Source organism: Aspergillus brasiliensis (assembly GCF_001889945.1).
Source record: "Aspergillus brasiliensis CBS 101740 unplaced genomic scaffold ASPBRscaffold_7, whole genome shotgun sequence".
Classification (NCBI taxonomy): Eukaryota; Fungi; Ascomycota; class Eurotiomycetes; order Eurotiales; family Aspergillaceae; genus Aspergillus; species Aspergillus brasiliensis.
Window position 1 is genome coordinate 1,439,530 of NW_027137448.1, and position 17,654 is coordinate 1,457,183.

The 17,654-nt window shown below is 50.9% G+C and overlaps 6 protein-coding genes across 6 annotated transcripts; 5 read left to right on the plus strand and 1 right to left on the minus strand.

Annotated features, from left to right (window-relative positions):
- Nucleotides 1-302: 302 nt before the first annotated feature.
- On the plus strand, nt 303-3,621 carry ASPBRDRAFT_55940 (MDM20/NAA25 family protein; the record flags this gene model as incomplete). Its single annotated transcript, XM_067627463.1, has 8 exons — nt 303-437; nt 538-813; nt 887-1,063; nt 1,170-1,510; nt 1,565-1,844; nt 1,900-2,662; nt 2,713-2,825; nt 2,875-3,621. 8 exons carry the CDS (start codon nt 303-305, stop codon nt 3,619-3,621), a joined length of 2,832 nt encoding a protein of 943 aa, XP_067478576.1.
- A 610-nt stretch (nt 3,622-4,231) lies between these two features.
- On the plus strand, nt 4,232-6,108 carry ASPBRDRAFT_676423 (uncharacterized protein). The gene is made up of 6 exons (XM_067628932.1): nt 4,232-4,623; nt 4,697-4,716; nt 4,773-4,877; nt 4,942-5,324; nt 5,405-5,500; nt 5,580-6,108. The coding sequence occupies exons 1-6, from the start codon at nt 4,431-4,433 to the stop codon at nt 6,025-6,027; spliced, it is 1,245 nt and encodes a 414-aa protein (XP_067478577.1). The 5' UTR covers nt 4,232-4,430; the 3' UTR covers nt 6,028-6,108.
- Nucleotides 6,109-6,403: 295 nt separating this feature from the next.
- On the plus strand, nt 6,404-7,551 carry ASPBRDRAFT_128102 (60S ribosomal protein eL36; the record flags this gene model as incomplete). The annotated part of the gene is made up of 3 exons (XM_067618029.1): nt 6,404-6,451; nt 6,871-7,056; nt 7,468-7,551. 3 exons carry the CDS (start codon nt 6,404-6,406, stop codon nt 7,549-7,551), a joined length of 318 nt encoding a protein of 105 aa, XP_067478578.1.
- Nucleotides 7,552-8,256: 705 nt separating this feature from the next.
- On the minus strand, nt 8,257-9,843 carry ASPBRDRAFT_55943 (putative UBX domain protein; the record flags this gene model as incomplete). Its single annotated transcript, XM_067627464.1, has 2 exons — nt 8,257-9,649; nt 9,707-9,843. 2 exons carry the CDS (start codon nt 9,841-9,843, stop codon nt 8,257-8,259), a joined length of 1,530 nt encoding a protein of 509 aa, XP_067478579.1.
- Nucleotides 9,844-10,285: 442 nt separating this feature from the next.
- pup3 (proteasome core particle subunit beta 3) lies at nt 10,286-11,103 on the plus strand (the record flags this gene model as incomplete). The annotated part of the gene is made up of 4 exons (XM_067622855.1): nt 10,286-10,288; nt 10,354-10,372; nt 10,429-10,883; nt 10,960-11,103. 4 exons carry the CDS (start codon nt 10,286-10,288, stop codon nt 11,101-11,103), a joined length of 621 nt encoding a protein of 206 aa, XP_067478580.1.
- Nucleotides 11,104-13,489: 2,386 nt separating this feature from the next.
- On the plus strand, nt 13,490-16,436 carry ASPBRDRAFT_127547 (uncharacterized protein; the record flags this gene model as incomplete). The annotated part of the gene is made up of 2 exons (XM_067617983.1): nt 13,490-14,480; nt 14,545-16,436. The coding sequence occupies 2 exons, from the start codon at nt 13,490-13,492 to the stop codon at nt 16,434-16,436; spliced, it is 2,883 nt and encodes a 960-aa protein (XP_067478581.1).
- Nucleotides 16,437-17,654: the final 1,218 nt, after the last annotated feature.

Sequence of the window (17,654 nt, forward strand, 5' to 3'; positions counted from 1 at the left end):
ATGCTTTTAATACTATTGTTAATTGTGCACACTGATGGTTGCCCGCAAGCATACAGAGTAGATCCTGGGGCCGTCACCGCCTTCCCGCAGAGCTTCCCCGCCCACCAAACTCAGCAGAAAGCCGATAAAGTATGAGGAGCGACCTTAATTTCTCCCCTCAGCATCGCCGTATATACTACCCCGCACACCGTGTGCTGTGCTTGATCGCGCAGCATACGTTCCTCTTGTCTCTTTCTCGTTATAATTAAACAGACCCTTTGCACCCGCGCCCCCTCGACTCTCCGAGTCTGCCCCTCTCCGTCATGTCCACCAGTGACGCCGTGTTTCATCGGCGGAACAAGCAGGTTCAAGATGCCATTGATGGGCAGAACCTTAAGCAGGCTCTTCAACTGATCGATAAGCGCATCAAGAAGGGCGAAGATACAAGATTTCTCAAAGTGAGTAATTATGTTATACTCTGTTCATGCAAACAAACACACTACCATCAATTGCGTACCATGGTTTTGTCAACATACCCCTGCTAATTAGTGATTGAAGGCATGGAAGGCAAACATCCTGTACCGTCACGCCGACGATGCAAACCGGAATCGCGGTATCTCGGAGACCCTCGAGTTGTGCAAAGCTGAACCGCCCACAACGGATCTCGACACCCTGGATATCCTCCACGAGACGCTGGAGCGGATGCCTGACCATGCGGACACACTGAGGGGTATCTGGGAAAAGGCCTCGAAGGCCAATTCGAAAGATTTGGATATTCAGATGAGGTGGTTTGAATATGCGTTCGAAGGAGACGACTGGAAGTCCGCACAGAAGGTTGGTACTTTATGGATGAGCATAACCTGCGGTTCCTGAGGCTAATAATTGTCTCTCGTTGACGGATGCTTAGGCTGCTATGGCTCTTCAAAGTAACTTCCCTAAGACGAGGAAGTACCACTTGTGGGCCATCTTCCTTAGCTACCTCGTCTCCGTCGATCAGGCTAGCTCCGAGGCTGATCGCAAACTTTTCGGAATGCTGGCCTACCGTATGATATCCAAGGCTGCCGAAAGTGTTCCTTCCGATTCGGTATGTTCTCTTCCATTCATCTCTAACTCTCGTTGGGGGCTCCGTCCGATGGGGGTCTGCTTTGATGACTTCAATTGTGTGACAAAATGGTGATGAGTGAAAACAGAAAGAATTGCTGAGCCCTCCCAGAGCTATTCAATCGGCCGAGGAGTTGCTGTTACTTATTAAGATATTCGAATCCCAAGAACGTCATGGCGAGATTGTGAAGATCCTCGATAGCGAGAACCTTGGTATCAGCTCGCGCGTGATCCAAAATGACTGGTCTTTCATCGGAGAGAAGCTTTCGAGCCTGGAAAAGGCTCAGATGTGGACGGATGGGCTGGCCTACACGAAGGGGCTGCTTGCGATTCCAACGAATGAAACTGAACAGAAAGCGCTCCAAGAGCGTGACGATTGGGCTGTTTGGCACCTGCTTATTGCTGCAACCAAGAACATCAACAGTTCAGAGTAGGCGCTCAGCTTCGTTGTGTCGTATGCACAGCAGCTAACATCATCTCCAAGGACCACGGATGCGACACGGAAATTTGTTGACGAGTTCGTTGCGGCTGTACCAAAGTCACGCAATGCGCAGTTGGCTCGACTTGACCTGATGCACTGGTCCTTCCAGGCGGGTAACTTGAAGGCCGAGGACTTGATAACTGCTTGTCAGGAGTACTTCGATCGCAATAGTCACAAGCTTTATTGCTTTGGTGATTTGCGAAGCTACGTTCCAACCCTGGACAAGAGCTCCGTGTTGAAGTTTGTAGAATACGTATCTGCAAGCGCAGCCGGTCAAACCGATGTAAGTCACGAAGCTATACATGGTACAACTCCACCCAGCTAATCTTTTTGTGTAGGGGAAGTACCCCTCCAAGGAGGTTGCGATGATCAATGCGCTCAAGTGCGAGTACTGCTTTCTACTGTCGGCAGACGAAAGCAATGCATCCAAGGCAAAGGTCGAGGAGTTCGTTTCTCGCTGCCTGCAGGTCTATCGCGAAGTCGAACGCCCGGAGAAGAGCTCCGCACCATCTACGATCGAGAGTCAGCCCAGTGATGACTTGTGTCTGCTTGCGGCCATGAGTTTGATTCGCTTTAGTGGCGCATGGATTTCTGACAGCAGCGAAAAAGTCCCGGATATTGTTCTGATTCGCGCAGCAGCAATCTTGGAACGTCTTTTGGTTGACTCGCCTCATAATTACCAGGCATTGTTGCTTCTGGTGAGAATCTACCTCCGTCTCGGCGCAGGATCTCTTGCCCTTAGAACGTTCAGCAAACTCTCGGTCAAGCAAATACAATTTGAGACAGTTGCTCATAATCTTTTCACACGTCTCGCGACTATCCACCCTCACTCTGCACCACCAATTGAGGGAGCAGAGTACAAAGACTTCAACCCCCAGTCTGCTTTTGTCCAAGCACTCAATTTCTACAAAACAGCCGATGTCACGACTGTTAGGAACCGCTCTAAGGGACTGGATTATGGAAGCTACGTCAACGTACAAGGCACCATTGATCTGCAGAAACGCCTCAAGCAGAGTATCTGCCGTAGGATGTGGGCTTTGGATGTGAGACGTATACAGCGACTGGCTGGCGGGGACCCGATGGGTCGTTATCAAGACATGGGTAAGTCAGAGTATCTTTAGTCCGAGGTGGGTTGCTCACACAATAAACAGCGAGAGATACGTCGCCTCTGGTCGACCAGCGTATTTTTGACGCCTTCATGAACTGCGAAGCACCCGGCCAACCCACATTTGAGGAACGAATGCGTCTGGGACCCCTGCCTCGTGTAAGCTATTCTCTCGTCCTGCACCCGTGGATATGGCTGACCAGTCTAGGATCAATGGATCAAATCCTCAAGGATGACCGACCATCTCTTTGACCTTCTCAAATCCTTGACGGCCCAGAAACCAGTCACTGTGGAACCTGAGTTGCCTAGGTTGGAGGATGTTGTGGGACCCGAAGCGGAAGCTGAAATGACACCGTCAGAGATCGAAAGTGCCAGGGTGAACCTAAATATTCTGACCCTGGCTCTCTTCCTGAACGGGTCGAAGTCAGTCACCTCGGAACAGGTGGATACCTGTCTCACCCAGGTCGAGGAGTGGCTGGAGTCCAAGCTCAACGACGTCACTGTGAACGACGCCAATGTCTCGCCAGTGATCTCCAATACGGCAATCTACGTGAAACCAGAGGCCCCAACAGCTCCGTCTTGGAGGTACTTCCATAGCCTTTTCACCGTACTAGAATCGCTCAAGGCTTTGTCCCTTCTCTACACTGTTGGGTTGAGAAAGGGAACCAAAGGCAAGCTACCGAAAGAACGTGTCGAAAAGCTGGCGGACAGAACACGCCAAGTCCACCAGGGTGTGCGGGCCAATGTTCGAGCCCTCAAATCCTCCATCTCGGCTCCCGGTGTTCTCGGCTCGCTGACTGATTTGGTGGTGGCTGGCTCTGGAAGCGAAGATGGCTCCCAGCTTCGTACCGAGTTGGACAAGACTCTGGATACGGCTGCCCTGGAGGTGTTCTGTGGCGAACTTATGGAGAGCTGGGAAGAAGGTCTTGGTGGTATTTTCGCCGTGTCTATGTAGAACTCAGCCAAGGCAGCATGCATTGAAGCAATACATGCGAATTAGACAATCCATGCTTAGCCAAGATGTTTCATAACGATACAACCTAGCCACTAATGCTTTTCTCCACGTGCATGTTCGCACCCAAAATGGCTATTGCTCCCATTGGTGTCATAGGCATGTCTTATGTTCCAGTTTCAGGATGCTGCGACTTCTGTTGTACAGTTGGACCCAAAAGGCACCATTGACAAATACCGGCATGTGAGACAGACGTGACCTTGGAGTTAGAAGATTGCTCACGAGGCCTAGATGTGGGAATGTTGATCTTCCTGCTGTAAGCACAATTCTGTGGACATGCTCCTCCCGTTTCGATTCCGGCATTGACCACTGTCCTATGTATGTAACCCATGTGCTTGCATTGTGAATATTGTAGATAAGTTTGGCGATCAAATTCTGCCAGTGCTCGTGATGATGAAGCACCAGGGTAAGCTTGACAAGCCAAAGAGAGGGTCACACCAGCACTGCGCACAATTTCCCCGAATGTCTTTGGGAGCAGTTCCACGGCCCTTCCAGAGTCGTACCACGCCCAAGTTGCCGGGACGTTGTAGCGCCTTCTATCCCAGGGGAAAGGGTTGCCACCTTTGTCTGGGGCCAATGTTTGATCTTCATTGATAGCATGGATAGGGTCTTGTAAGATATAGTTACACCTGAGAGTGTGTCACTTTTGCCGCCTTGGAGCCACGGGCTTGAACAAGGGTTATAAACTCCGGCTGTCGGCCTTATTTCCATAGCATAATGGGATTGTTGTTTATGCAGCTCTCTCTTTGTGTATGATGAGCAATGCCATGGCCGACTTAAACCTGTATGAAAGCTCGTCTTCATCACTTTCTTATGAGTATCAATACTCCCATCAGCCTTGGAATGTAGTCACTCAGACAGTGTGTCTTGTCACGAGTACCGGCTTTGTTGCCATGCGGTTGTATTCGAAGCTTCATATTCTGAAGGCTCCTGGATGGGAAGACTGTATGTGGAATAGTGTTGTTGTTTGTGTCGGACTCGATGGTGAGGTGGTGAACTGAGCTGACCTGGTTTCTAGGGACTTGCTGTCTGGCTTGGGTATGGAATCTATTCCTGCTTGCCGTTTTAAACGCTCATACGAACATAAATATCAGGTCGGACTGTTAGGTTTCGCTGGGATCTCCTTCGAGGCAGACAGACATGGAAACGGCGTCCATCAATGGGAGGTCGACCCCCATGATCTGCATGACTTTGCCAAAGTATAGAAGATCCCGTTCACTCTACTTAGACACATCGACGACAGCTGCTGACCTTGAAATCTAGCTGATAAATGCGTCACAGGTTCTTTACGGACCTCTAATATTTCTAACCAAGTTGTCTATTTTCCTCCTGTACTTGCGCGTATTCGCTCCATCTCCCAAATGTAACCAATGGTGGTTCATACATGTTCTAATGGGGCTCAACTTTTTCTTCTACTTGGCGGATACTATCGTGAAGATTTTCGAATGCACACCAAGAGAAAGGATCTGGGATAAAACCGTCCCGGGCCATTGCATTGACGCTAACATACCTGTCCTTGTGACGTCGATCGTGAACGTCGTCTCGGATATCATGATGCTGCTGATGCCTATCAGGTGTGTTTGGCGGTTACAGATCGCTTTGCGGCAGAAAGTGGGCATTTCGGCTATATTTGCAGCGGGTATCTTGTAAGTTTAGCCAACCTGGGTCGATCCTTCGTGTACCTGGAAATGAACTAAGTCTTGCTAATCGCGACGAGCAACTATAGCGGCTGCATCGCCAGCGTGATGCGTCTGGTCTGCAGCGTCAAAAACCGCAACACAACAGACAATACCTACGATGCGCTTCCTGAGTTTCTTTGGACGTAGGCAATACTTTCCTTTCCACTATGTGAACTGCTATCTTCGAGGAACTGACTCACAGAACTAACAATACCCTACCAGTACGGCGGAAATCACCTCTGGAATCATCGCCAGTAGCTTACCAGCTTTGCCAAGCTTCTACAGATACACCTCCCAAAAAGCAAAGACACTGGTCATGAGCATAAGCACGGCCAGTCTCACTACATTCAAGAGGAAACTTCCCAGCATAGACAACGGATCTGTAGCTAGACAGTCTGCTTCGCACCTTTTCTGGCATCCAGTTTCCATTCCAAGCAGATCCGAATTAGTGCGATCCGGATCGGACTGGGAGATGGGGGAGATCAAGCCATTTCACGGATCGTTTTATAGCACTACAGAAACTACGGTGGAGAGAGATGGGGAGAGAGGGTTCCACTCTAGTATCGATGGACTCCGGGTGGAGGAGGGATGTGAACAACCAAGAAATGGGATTCTGATGACTGTGCAGGTGGATATTGAGTCGGAGCCGGGTGTGAAAGTACATGAGTAACAGTTTGGTATATGCTATGTAACGTGGGCTGGGTATGAGAACAAGGGATGGTGAATTTGAGCACAATGGTTATCATAAGGCATCTAGATCTCGATAGTAAATAGAAGGAAACTCCGCATTGATCCAAAATCCCCATAAAACCACTAAATTAGACTAAACCCAAAGTAGTAAGCCGTAGTAGACACCTTAGGCATAAGCACATGACAAAGACGGCAGCCCAACCCTAAGCCCTAGTGCTCGCTACGCACTGCCGCAACGGCCAACCAAAACCCAGCAAAGTCTATCGCGATTCCATCCGCACCGACGCCCCTCGACTTCGACAACTCCCAGCAGCAACCTCCGTCGTCGCCAACCTGCAGTCGTCCCAACCGTCGTGATGGCTCAAGAACGTTCCGGAATCGTGGTCGGTCTGAACAAGGGCCACGTACGTTGTCCCCTGTCTTGAAGCTTGGAGTTTAATTCCTATCCCGTTTTGTGTCTTTGCGCGTGGAAAGATTTGGTCCGGTCGAGTCGACGAGATTTTCAGCATGTGAGCGGATTGCGGAAAAGGTACAATTTGGATGGGAAGAAGAGGAGGAATGGACGAAAATTTGGGAGGAAATTGAAGAATTTATATGTCGGGATAAAGGTCTCTTTTTCTGCGAAGGAAGGATTCTTTTACGAACGGCCCGACAATTCTTGATCGCCTATTTCGACATGGATGAAGATGTTGAAATCGTCCGACTCGGCTGGATCAAATCGGGATATGCTGCTCTGATATCTTAATGGGGGAAAAATTCGCGATTGGAAAAGGAAACAAAGCCATGGGCGACCGGACTAACATGTTATTGTGATATCTTGCAGAAAACCACCCCCCTCAACACCCCCAAGACCCGGATCAGCCGTACCAAGGGCCAGTCTTCCCGCCGCACGGCCTTCGTTCGTGAGATCGCCCGCGAGGTTGTCGGTCTTGCCCCCTATGAGCGCCGTATCATCGAACTCCTGAGAAACACTCAGGACAAGCGCGCTCGTAAGCTCGCCAAGAAGAGAGTACGTTTGCCAGTGCCTTTGCTATCCGGGAGGAATGGAATGGTTGGAAGGTTCGATTGTTTGCTTGTTCGCTTGCTCGCTCGGTTCCGGTCCGAATTACGCTTTTTTGTGCATCGTGTTTTCGACATTCCAACGATAGCATTTTGTCCGAAATCTACGAATCCGTCGCCATTATTCCAGGCTCTTATCTTGGATAAGAGAACGCAGTCAATCGACGATACTCTCAACATTGACCGATCAACCCATGTCTCACCGACACGACAACCAGAACCTTCGAAGCAAGCAACATACCAACAACGGAACCATCGAGCAAACAAGCAAGCAATATGAACCACCACCACCACCACCTACCTACCCCCTCCAGCTCTTCTCAAATCAAAATCACCTGCTAACATATAATTTTACCAACAGCTCGGTACCTTCGGCCGTGGCAAGAGAAAGGTCGAGGACATGCAGCGGGTCATCGCCGAGGCCCGCCGCACTGGCGCTCACTAAACTTTCCCATTTCTCTCTCTCCAAATATCTCCTGTTTCCAGTTTTCTCTCTCTCCTATTAGCCAAGAATGAGATAACGAAAACATCCCACACCCAACCTCAAAAAATGAAATGAAAGTGAAAGCTCGAAACAAGAACCGTGTTTCGAGAACAGTTCCTCTTCTTCCTCCCGAGTAAATAGGATGGGATTCTATCTTTTCTCTCTCTCTCTTCCTACTGATGTGAGGGGATTGATCCGTTGGTTTGGTGGGGACAAGCAGGCCTTAGCATGGGTCGGGGAAAAACTGGCTGGCTGACTGGCTAGTTTGGGAAGTTTCATTACTGATCCCTACTGCCGGTTTTTCTGGACAGGGTAAAACAAGAAGGGAAATGAAATGAGAAAGATTTAGAGAAAAAAAATCACGGAGTTTAATACAAATACCACTGCACTACTGGGATTTTCGGTTTCGGGGCTGGTCTGCTTGTTGATTGTTTGGCTCTTGGTGAACTATCGAGCTCGTAGAGTTTAAGTAGTAGTTAGTTTTCCTTGAGCTGGACGGCTGTACTCCCTCCGTAAGGACCTTCACTATATATTCGTGGGGGGAGCGTATGGAACTATTAATTGGAACTCACTGCGCAGTCATAAGACTACCACTTGTCTACTTTGTAGGGTTATTGTTGACATCAATCATGACTTTCGCTATCTATCTGCTACTATTACGGTCCTTCATTTCTTGCCGGGCAACTTCAACCATTTGGGCATTCCGCCCGGTTTCCGCTTCTCGCCGCGAGCTCCATCCCCGGTGCCTGTCGGCTTCGGCCTGCTCACCTCTGAGTTATCTGTCACGTCCTTGGGCTGCTCAACCTTGAGTTCCTGCGCGCGTGTCCGCAGTTCCGGTTTCAAGAGTTCCTGGCTTTGCCGGGCGGCGGGGGATGCGTTCGCATCCCAGGTGAAGTTGACCAGCACACGGCCAATCATGGCCAGATCCTTGATCAGCAGCTGTTGGTCCGAGTCGGGGACGATGTTTTGAATATTCCTCCCCGGCTGTCCTCCGCTAGATGTCTTGGTGAGGGATGACGTGAGGATGAATCTCTCGCTGGCGAATGGCGCGGCAAGACAGTTTCGGACAAAGTCGTAGAGTGCTTTGCCCGTGTCTTCTTGTCCGAACTTGGCTACGACTTGGCTTTGGTCGGGTAGGCGCACCTTGACGTCTACTTGTGTGACTGCGGCCAGCCGTTCCTCTTCTGCAGCTGCTTTGGCGGCGATTTCGGCGTCCGTGGGCAGCCGTTGGGGTCGGGAGGTTGCGTTCAGTCGTCGCTGATGGGCTTGGGCGTGTTCGATGGATGGTATGTAGTCGGTTTCGTTGTAGTTTGTTTGTGCGGACTGTGGTGTGGTGTTGGAGGGAGCAGAGAATACAGTTATGGGTCGAGAGAACCCAGCTGGTACCTCTGTGGGTTCTGCAACAGGCGCATCCGACGTAGGCGCAGTTGGTGGGGTTTGTTCTGTAGTCGTCGAAGGTGTCTCGGAGGTTGATGCGGGCTGTTGCTGTGCCTCCTCTTGTCGGTTGGATGCATCGGCCTGTGGCGGTTGCTCTGTAGGTGCAGGCGATTCTTCGGTCTTGGGGGCCGCCTCGTCGAACGGTTTGAAGTAGTCCTGGATCTTGACCATAGCCTCCTCTAAGGGTTCCTCTGTACGGCGGAAACTCAGCCGCAGCAGTACATTTCCGTTGTTGAATCCCAGCTGTGCCAGAGATTTCTGTAGATCAGTGAACGAGGAGAGCTCCCGTTCCATGATCTGGACCACCGGGGTTTCGTAGTACAGTCTGCCTGCACCTTCATTGCCACTAGGGACGCCTCGTCCAGTCAGATTCCGGGTCAGAGCACCTCCGGCGACTCCAGCCTCGAATTTGCGCAATACGAGCCATATCGTTGACGTGCTGGGAAATTTGTCCAAAAGGCGTCTGTTGGGGGGCGCCCCTCGTGCTTCTGATTCGGGGAGTTGTAGAGCGACGGTGACGACGGAGGGCGAACGGGAGAGCTGAACCAACTCCAGCTTTGCGCCGGAAGTGAGCCCAGAGAGGCGAAAAACCAGCGAAAGATCGAGCTCTTTACCTTTGTATCTTGACAAAAGCCGTCAGTATGGTGAGCTTCGTTAGATGGGTATAGTTGAACCTTACTTCAGCCCATGTTGGCTGGCATCCACACCTAGCTTTGCACAAGCTTCTTGTAGAACATCAGTTAGGTGCTTCCCGGGTGTCGTCTTGATTGTAGCTCGTCGGGCTGTTGAATCAAGAACCACGACATGAGAGCTCATGGTTTAGAGGGTTTGGCGTTGCGGGGCGGGGAAGATGAAGTTGAAGATGGGACAGAGAGGATGGCAGTCGACTGACTTTTTTTCTGTGGCAGTAGGCGGCTGTGCGATCGGCTTATCTATTCGGTCTGGACTAGAAAAGAAGTCTAGACTAGCAGAGTGAGAGAAGGACATGGAACCTGAGGGGAGAATGGCTGTTCAAGGCGGAGGGAATTGATTGTAGGCAGCGGGCGCAAGCGTCATCGGCAGAAGCTCGGCGGCTCCACGCGTTGCTGGCAGAGCTTCAATCACTCCTCCATCCATCCATCCTCCGCCCATCTTCCATCTCCCATCGCCTCAACCCTCCCTCTGCGCGCTCACATCTCCCTTTGGCTCTTAGAACTCGAACCGGAAGTCTATCTTCGATCTTATTCTGAGCTTCTAGTCGTGCAATTCTTTGTTAACCATGGTATGTGTGCTGCGTGACCCTCACCTCTCCCTCGAACCATCTTAGCTGACAGACCTCCTCCACAGAGTTCCCCTTTCGATATCAGTATGTACTAGCTTCGCGCAGCTTATCACGATGGAAATTAACATTTGAATGAACAGATGGCGGTGCCTGTGTCGCCATGGTGGGCAAGGACTGCGTTGCAATCGCCTGTGATCTCCGGTTGGGTATGCAGGCCCTGACTGTCTCCAACAACTTCCCCAAGATCTTCAACTACGGCCCCTCCACCTTCCTCGGCCTGACTGGTCTGGCCACCGACGTGTCGACTGTGTCCGACCTTTTCCGGTACAAGGTCAACATGTACCGCCTCCGCGAGGAACGGAACATTGCCCCCCAGACTCTCGCCAACCTGGTCAGTTCGTCGTTATACGAGAAACGGTTCGGTCCTTTCTTCGTCAGTCCCGTCATTGCCGGAATCAACAGTACGACGGGGAAGCCTTTCATCTGCGGATTTGACAGTATCGGGTGTATCGATTTTGCGAAGGACTTTATCGTGAGCGGAACTGCCAGTGAGCAGCTGTTTGGTACCTGCGAGGGTCTGTGGGAGCCGGACTTGGTAAGACTCCTCCCCCGTGGGAAAGAGAAGCGAATGAATATGGTGGTGTCAAGTCTGTACTAATACCAAGATGTAGTCTCCCGAGGATCTGTTCGAGACCATCTCGCAAGCCTTGCTCAGTGCCGTTGATCGAGACGCCCTTTCCGGTTGGGGTGCACAGGTGTATATCGTAGAAAAGGACAAGGTTACCAAGCGCCTACTGAAGGGAAGGCAAGATTAGATGGCATGCTCTGGAGTATAATTGTTTTCTAATGTCACGCCGTTCGTCTTTTTTAATTTTACGTCTCAACATGGAATCTTGCCGTTGAAAGCAGTCTCTGACGCCGGGAATCTCGAATCAAAGTATACATGTTGTCGATAGTCCTGGCCAAACCGAAAATGAGTATTATGAACTATGATCAAGCCCCGGATACCCATGCTTGTGGTCTAGGCTTGGCGCCTAATAGATAATAGGCCGAGAAGTCTGGGGTGCAAGCTACCGTGTGTTTACAGCTATCGACTCGTACCTCTCAATGCCTGGTCCGTCGTTCCATTAATAATCATGATGGGCTTTGAGTAATACGACGTAGCTTTCATCACAACAAGAAGGATGTTCCTTCGGCTTATTACGCAAAGTAGTAGGCATCTACATACCTACGGCAGATCAGTCTTGACACCCTCGCATGCTGCAAAGCACACCCCCGGGACCAATACCTTGATTCGAGTCGGTGCTTCGAGGCCTAGTTTTGGTCCCATTTCCCAATTTCCCATTCAAGGGCCGCATGACGGGGATGGCCACTGTACGCTTTAAGGAAGTTTAATGCCGTGGGTTACCCGGCCCGTGAATTCGTAACCCTTTCGGTGCGGTGGAGACCTCATACGTACAATATGAATGTCTGGATGGCACAGTTGCAAACTGGCATCTGCCACCCCGGTCGAGACCTCGCCGTCCGTGCATATCTGGGGACGAAGTAGATTTTGGCTGGGAAGCCCATGAATGGGAGAAGTAAAGGGTTGTAAAGGTTGTTTGGTAAGGGTGATTGCAGGATGAAGATATGATGCAAAAGTTGTAGGAAATGGTCGGGTGCAAGCGAGTAAGAGTCTGGGTCGGGAAGGTCTCCCGGTGACGGACAAGAGCCAGTGAGAGCTGAGACAGACGTGGTGACGGTGTTGACGGTCGTCGCTCATAAGACGAAGGAGGGTCTTCTGGCATCTTCATCCATGGATCCTTTCCAACTGCTGGCCGATGACTCGTCCTGATACTACGAGGTACCATGTGCAACCCACGAGTGCTGAAACTGGGAAAATTGTCCCGGAACAAGTGAGAATTTATCCTTAGCAAGTGCAGTAGTGCAAGTTTAGTAGGCAGGCATGCAGAGATAGCCACGGGGTCCAAACTGGCGCTGACCTCCCCCCGGCCGATCCCAACCTTGAATCCCCTTTTTTCCCCCATCTGTGTGATCCTTCAGCCATCCTAGACTTTGGATTTCCCCAGAACCTTCTTTTTTCTGTTCGCAGACCCGGGACAGCGAGTCTCGAAAGACAAGCAAGAGCCTGCTGAAGGGGAGGCCCAAAACTTGCCCAGCATCTCGCTCCGTTTCAGCCTCCCCGCGTCTAGACCTGGCGATCGGCCCAAGTTGGCCCCATCGATTTCTCAGGCTCGCTTCTTTCCCCTCCTCATCGTCCCATTCCTGCTGGTCGCTCCATCTCATCCCGGCCTGGATTCTATCTCGCATTCCGTCACTCTCTCTCTCCTCCCTCCTCCTCCCTCACACCCCCCATCCCGCCTCCATCTCCGGCTCTCCATCGCCCCTTATCTCACCTCTTCTACTGGCCGTTTCGATCTGGCATCCTGGCATCCTGGCACTTCCTCTCCCCCCCATCCTTCCCTACCATCCACCCGCTCACCGGTTGGTCTGTGCCATTAATCTCTGCCCCAGAATTTGACTCGGCCAGTCGTCGAGGGAAAGCTTCTCGACTACCGCAATAGATATTCGAAAGACGGATCGATCTTCAGGGGTTTTCAGGAACGGGAGAAGGAGATCCGAAATATTATAACTGAATCCGACGCATATAGCGAATCATTTACAGATTCTTTCGACCGGAGAGAAAAAGCGGGAAAAAAGGGAGTTTTCTCCCCCAAAGCAACAGAACCTTCCGGTCTTCTATCGACCAGCTTGCACCCCCTATATCCCTCGAGTCGATCATCCTAATCCTATCGGAGGATAATTTTTGCAAGGCCGGTGCCTGCTCTTTTGCAGAGCATCCCCCGCGGTGCAGCTCAGCGTGGGCTTCATCTTTTCTATCGATTCCAAAGTGATGTATGTATTGAAGAGCCAGAGCCATCTAGGACGGGCATTGTGCTTGGTAGCCTCCTTCTATCCCTACTACTCACCCTGCTGGCATGATGATAGCTAACGAAGCTCCTGTTTGACTGACCATACAGACCGAAAGCCATGCGCTGTGCCCCTTCCAACAATCTGGGTCTTGATTCATTGATATCTTATCAATCCCCCTCGGTAACCTGGCGACCTCCCATATTATCATCCAGCGCTATATCCCCGCCCTAGATTTGGTTCTCAACAGCAAATCGAGGACGCTGCAGTGCACCCACCGTTCGGCACATCATGCCCGATTCCGCGGAGTCAGAATGGTCTAAATCCTTTGCATCCGGCCCAACCATGTCGCTACTTCCGTGCAAATCCCAGGTTCTTCCGGGTGATACGTCTGCATCTACATTGCGCGAAGACGATGCGCAGGCCGACTCGTCCGGTCGCAGATATATCGGAGAGCCTCAGAATGTTGCAATTGACCGGCTGGTGAAATTGAAGCAGGAACTTCGAACACTCGGATCGGAAAAGTTTTGGAACTATCTTATGGAGAAGATCAGTTCGATTTGTGACGCGCAGTATGTGTTTGTTGCTCGCAAGGCCCGGGAGGACGAATCGGTCAACGAAATACGAGGCCACAAGCCCTATTTATTCGGCACGGCGTTCTATTACAATGATGGATACGAAACTGCGGGCATGCATCGCCACAGGTACTTTGCTGGCGGCAATCCTCTGTCCCATATGGACCACCAGAAGCCATGTTTGATTCCGGAAAATTTGGGCTCCTACATATCGTTCGATCAAGATCAGCTGCCGTTCGCCGCGGAAGGCTATCTCGCCGTCCCACTGTTCTCGGAAACTAAATGTCTCGCATACCTTGGTCTGATGTGGTCGGAATCCGGCTTGAAAAAGCGCAATCTGTCGTGGTCGTTCCTCGAGATGATTCTGTATTCTTTGGAAGATCTGGTTGTTCAGCGCATCCGTGACGATCTTGAAGCGCCAAACACACAGCAGGCGAGTAACGGCAAGGCTAGAAGTGTCTCTACCAGCCACGCAATTGTGGAGGACGCACATATCAGCATCCCTCATGGACTAGCCGACTTTGCCTCTCACCCACTGAAGCCTTATGCCCGGAGCCTGTCTCACGAACTCCGCACGCCGATGCAGGGTGTTGTCGGAATGCTGGATGTTATGCATGCTACAGTCCGCGAAGCTATCCAGGATAAGCCATCTCCGAAGGCGGGGTTCGTTTTTCGAACCCTCAAGGAGAGTATCGAAATGGTTCAGGGTTTGTGTTCTCCATTCTTAGGTTCAATTCTTCTCATACTAACTCGCATTTCCCATCTACACAGATAGCGCAAGACGGGCCGTCGAAGCAGCGGACAACGTAGTCCATGCCTACGACTTGAACATGCAGGTTCCCAAGACTCCTCAGCTCGAAAGAGACGATTGTTTTGGTGGGCCCGTTCAGACCCCATTGAGCACATGTGACAGCCGGCCAAGTGTTTTCGTCGAAGGAAGTAATATCACGGTCAATCCGTACAAACGGAGACGGAGTAATCCGCCAGAATGGAACATCGGCGCAACGCCAAAACAGAAGGTCCCGCGCGTCGTCTCGCCAAAGGGACTTTCTCCTCGGAGCGAGGAAGTCAAGAACGCTGTCCACGAAAGCGAAAAATTGATGAAAGCCGCCCCGGCTCATCAGATAGAAGCAGTCATGGCCAACATGGTGAATCCTCGACCATCGCTGGCGGTCCGCCGCTCGGCACCGCATCTCTTGTTGGAAGGCATCAACGTCAATGTCGTCCCTGCGCTGAGATTTACCAAGCTTCGCGATCTGCTCCGTTTAGTTATTAATGAATCCTTGCATGTTGGTGGTCGGCCTGACTTTGCTGTGAGCAATGCGACCGACACGGGGGAGAAGATTGAGATCCGGTCACGCTCATCAAACGGCGAAGTGTTTTCCAAAACCATAAATTGGTCGGTCGATCCCGCGCTACCGGACACACTATTTGTAGATGATCGCGACCTGGCCAAATTGATTTCGTGCGTGTTCCTCAATGCGGTCAAGTTCACCAATAGCGGTGTGATAACCGTGTGTGCCACCGTTGGCCGCAAGACCAACGATGTCCTGGTCGCTGTGAAGGACACCGGACCAGGCATCCCGGAAGCATTCTTGCCTAAACTCTTCAAACCGTTTGCTCGGGAGGACACTTCTACCACTCGAAGTAAGGATGGGCTAGGACTGGGTCTCCTTGTAGCCAAAGGTCTGGCCAGGAAGATGGGCGGCGACCTCACCTGCGTTCGCTCCTGCACCACCGGTCCCGACCATGGCTCCGAGTTTGAGATCAGAATTCCGGCCAACCAGCCCGATCCGACATTGGCTCCTCCGAACAAGCTGTTGACACCGCCGCAGATCTGCGATCCTTCGCGCATGACTAGTGGGAGCACCTCCACGTTGGAATCATCGTTGCTGTCGCCTGCGCTGCGGACACCGAGCCAGCCGATTCAGCAACCGTCACCTAGTCTGACAGAGGAATCGTCTGTGACTTTGACCCCTGCGCGCTCCGTTCCCTATTGCAAGTCAATGCCGCGCCACATCAATGGTGATACTCATGACAGTAAGCTCGGGGAAAAGCATCCGCTCACGTTTCTCGTTGCTGAAGACAACAAGATCAATCGGCGTGTGTTGGTTCACATGCTGAAGCGCCTTGGCTATAGCGACATCTACGAAGCTTGTAATGGAAAGGAAGCGGTCCGCATCATGCAGGAGGTTCTGGTCGCCCAACGCTCAGCAGATGGCCCCTCTCCCAAGCTCGAGAGCACGGCGGATGGGTTCCCAATTCCCAATCCCCCGAATCATCGCAAGAAGATGAAACCGGTGGACGTTGTGTTGATGGACCTGTGGATGCCAGAAATGGACGGATATGAAGCCACGTCCAAAATCCTCCAGCTAATAGACGAATACCACGGTCAAATTCCCCCTAATTGTCGGCCCGAGCAGCAAGATCCGCCGCCTCCCATAGCGACGCCTGCAGCCCATCAGCCCGTGGCTCCGACGGTTCTTGCCGTCAGCGCCGATGTCACCGACGAGGCCCTCAGTCGGGCCTCGAAAGTGGGCATGAAGGGCTATATGACCAAGCCGTATAAGCTCTCGGATCTGGAGCGACTGATCCTAGGGTTTTGCAGTGATGCCACGACCCCTGCCGCAAGACAACCCGACGACTCGACGATGAATACATGACATAGATACATACTCCGGTCTTTTCAGTTATTGATTCCCACCCCCCGCTTTATACCTCTTTTTGTCTTTCTTTTCTGTTGTTGTCTGCCATTGATTCTTGATTGGATCTGGTACCACAGCATGGGCGCTGTTCCTTGTGCAGGGGGGCAGCTGCGTTAATGTTAGAAGAATAATTTTTATTAGTGCTGATGTATTTACGAGCGATCTTGTGCATCCTTGATGATCAATTTATGACTGGGGGCAAAGATGGAAACGCACACATTTCAGTCCAACTTTCCAACTCGAAAGAATGCAATGATTTTGGATGGTCCGATACTTCAATCAATGACTAGATAGATAACTCTCGTTGCAATTCCTTATGATTCTCTTCAGCTTATCATCAACCCTATACTATAATCCAATACCAAGTAAGCACCCCCCTCCCCAAGATTGAACACCAACTTACACCCCCTCACCCTCTCCGAATGAAGTTGTAATTGAGGTAGAGAGAGAAGTTGGTAGGGGGGTTGGGGGGGCGGGAGAGGAAATAACTTAGCATTCAAAGACTCTTCCAAAGCCTTCATTGTTTCTGTTAAACCCTGAGGCTGGAGCACTAGTAACCGTCATAAGCACTAAGTAGGTCCGAGCTAACTAGCGAGATAGTATGTAGGAGACAAATCAATCTTGTATTTGATACAAAGAAGGAGGGAGATGATCTGAATAAGGAGAGCATTGCCATGCAGAATGGTTAATTCTGTTTCTAAGGTTTCGTGTCATCTGTTGCTCCCAAGCCATGCAGGTTAGCTAGTATAAATAAATCTTAATCGAGACTGTAAGAAATGTGACGATGGTAGTCCAAATATCAAGTACTTTGTTTATTAGTTTTATCTCATGAAGAGAGTCATTGGTAGTAAGATTATAACTAAAATAGGATAGCTCCAGGGATATCAAACCTGGAGGTAACGTTATACTCTCCACGATGATCCCACTGAGCGAGTATCATCGCTTCCGAGTGGTTTATGGTATTGGGGAAAGCCATTGGATAGAACTGAGGTTAGGAGGAGCATGGCAAGGATGAATTCGCTACTGGGGGAAGGGGGATTATCCCAACCGAAGATATTGCTATTGGAAATGATAGAACAACTAGACCTAGAGAGCTTGATCAATGCCGGCAGGAAACTAGAGGGGTGGTTACCTGCCATCATATAAACCATAGTAATGCAAGAAAGCTTGATAGCC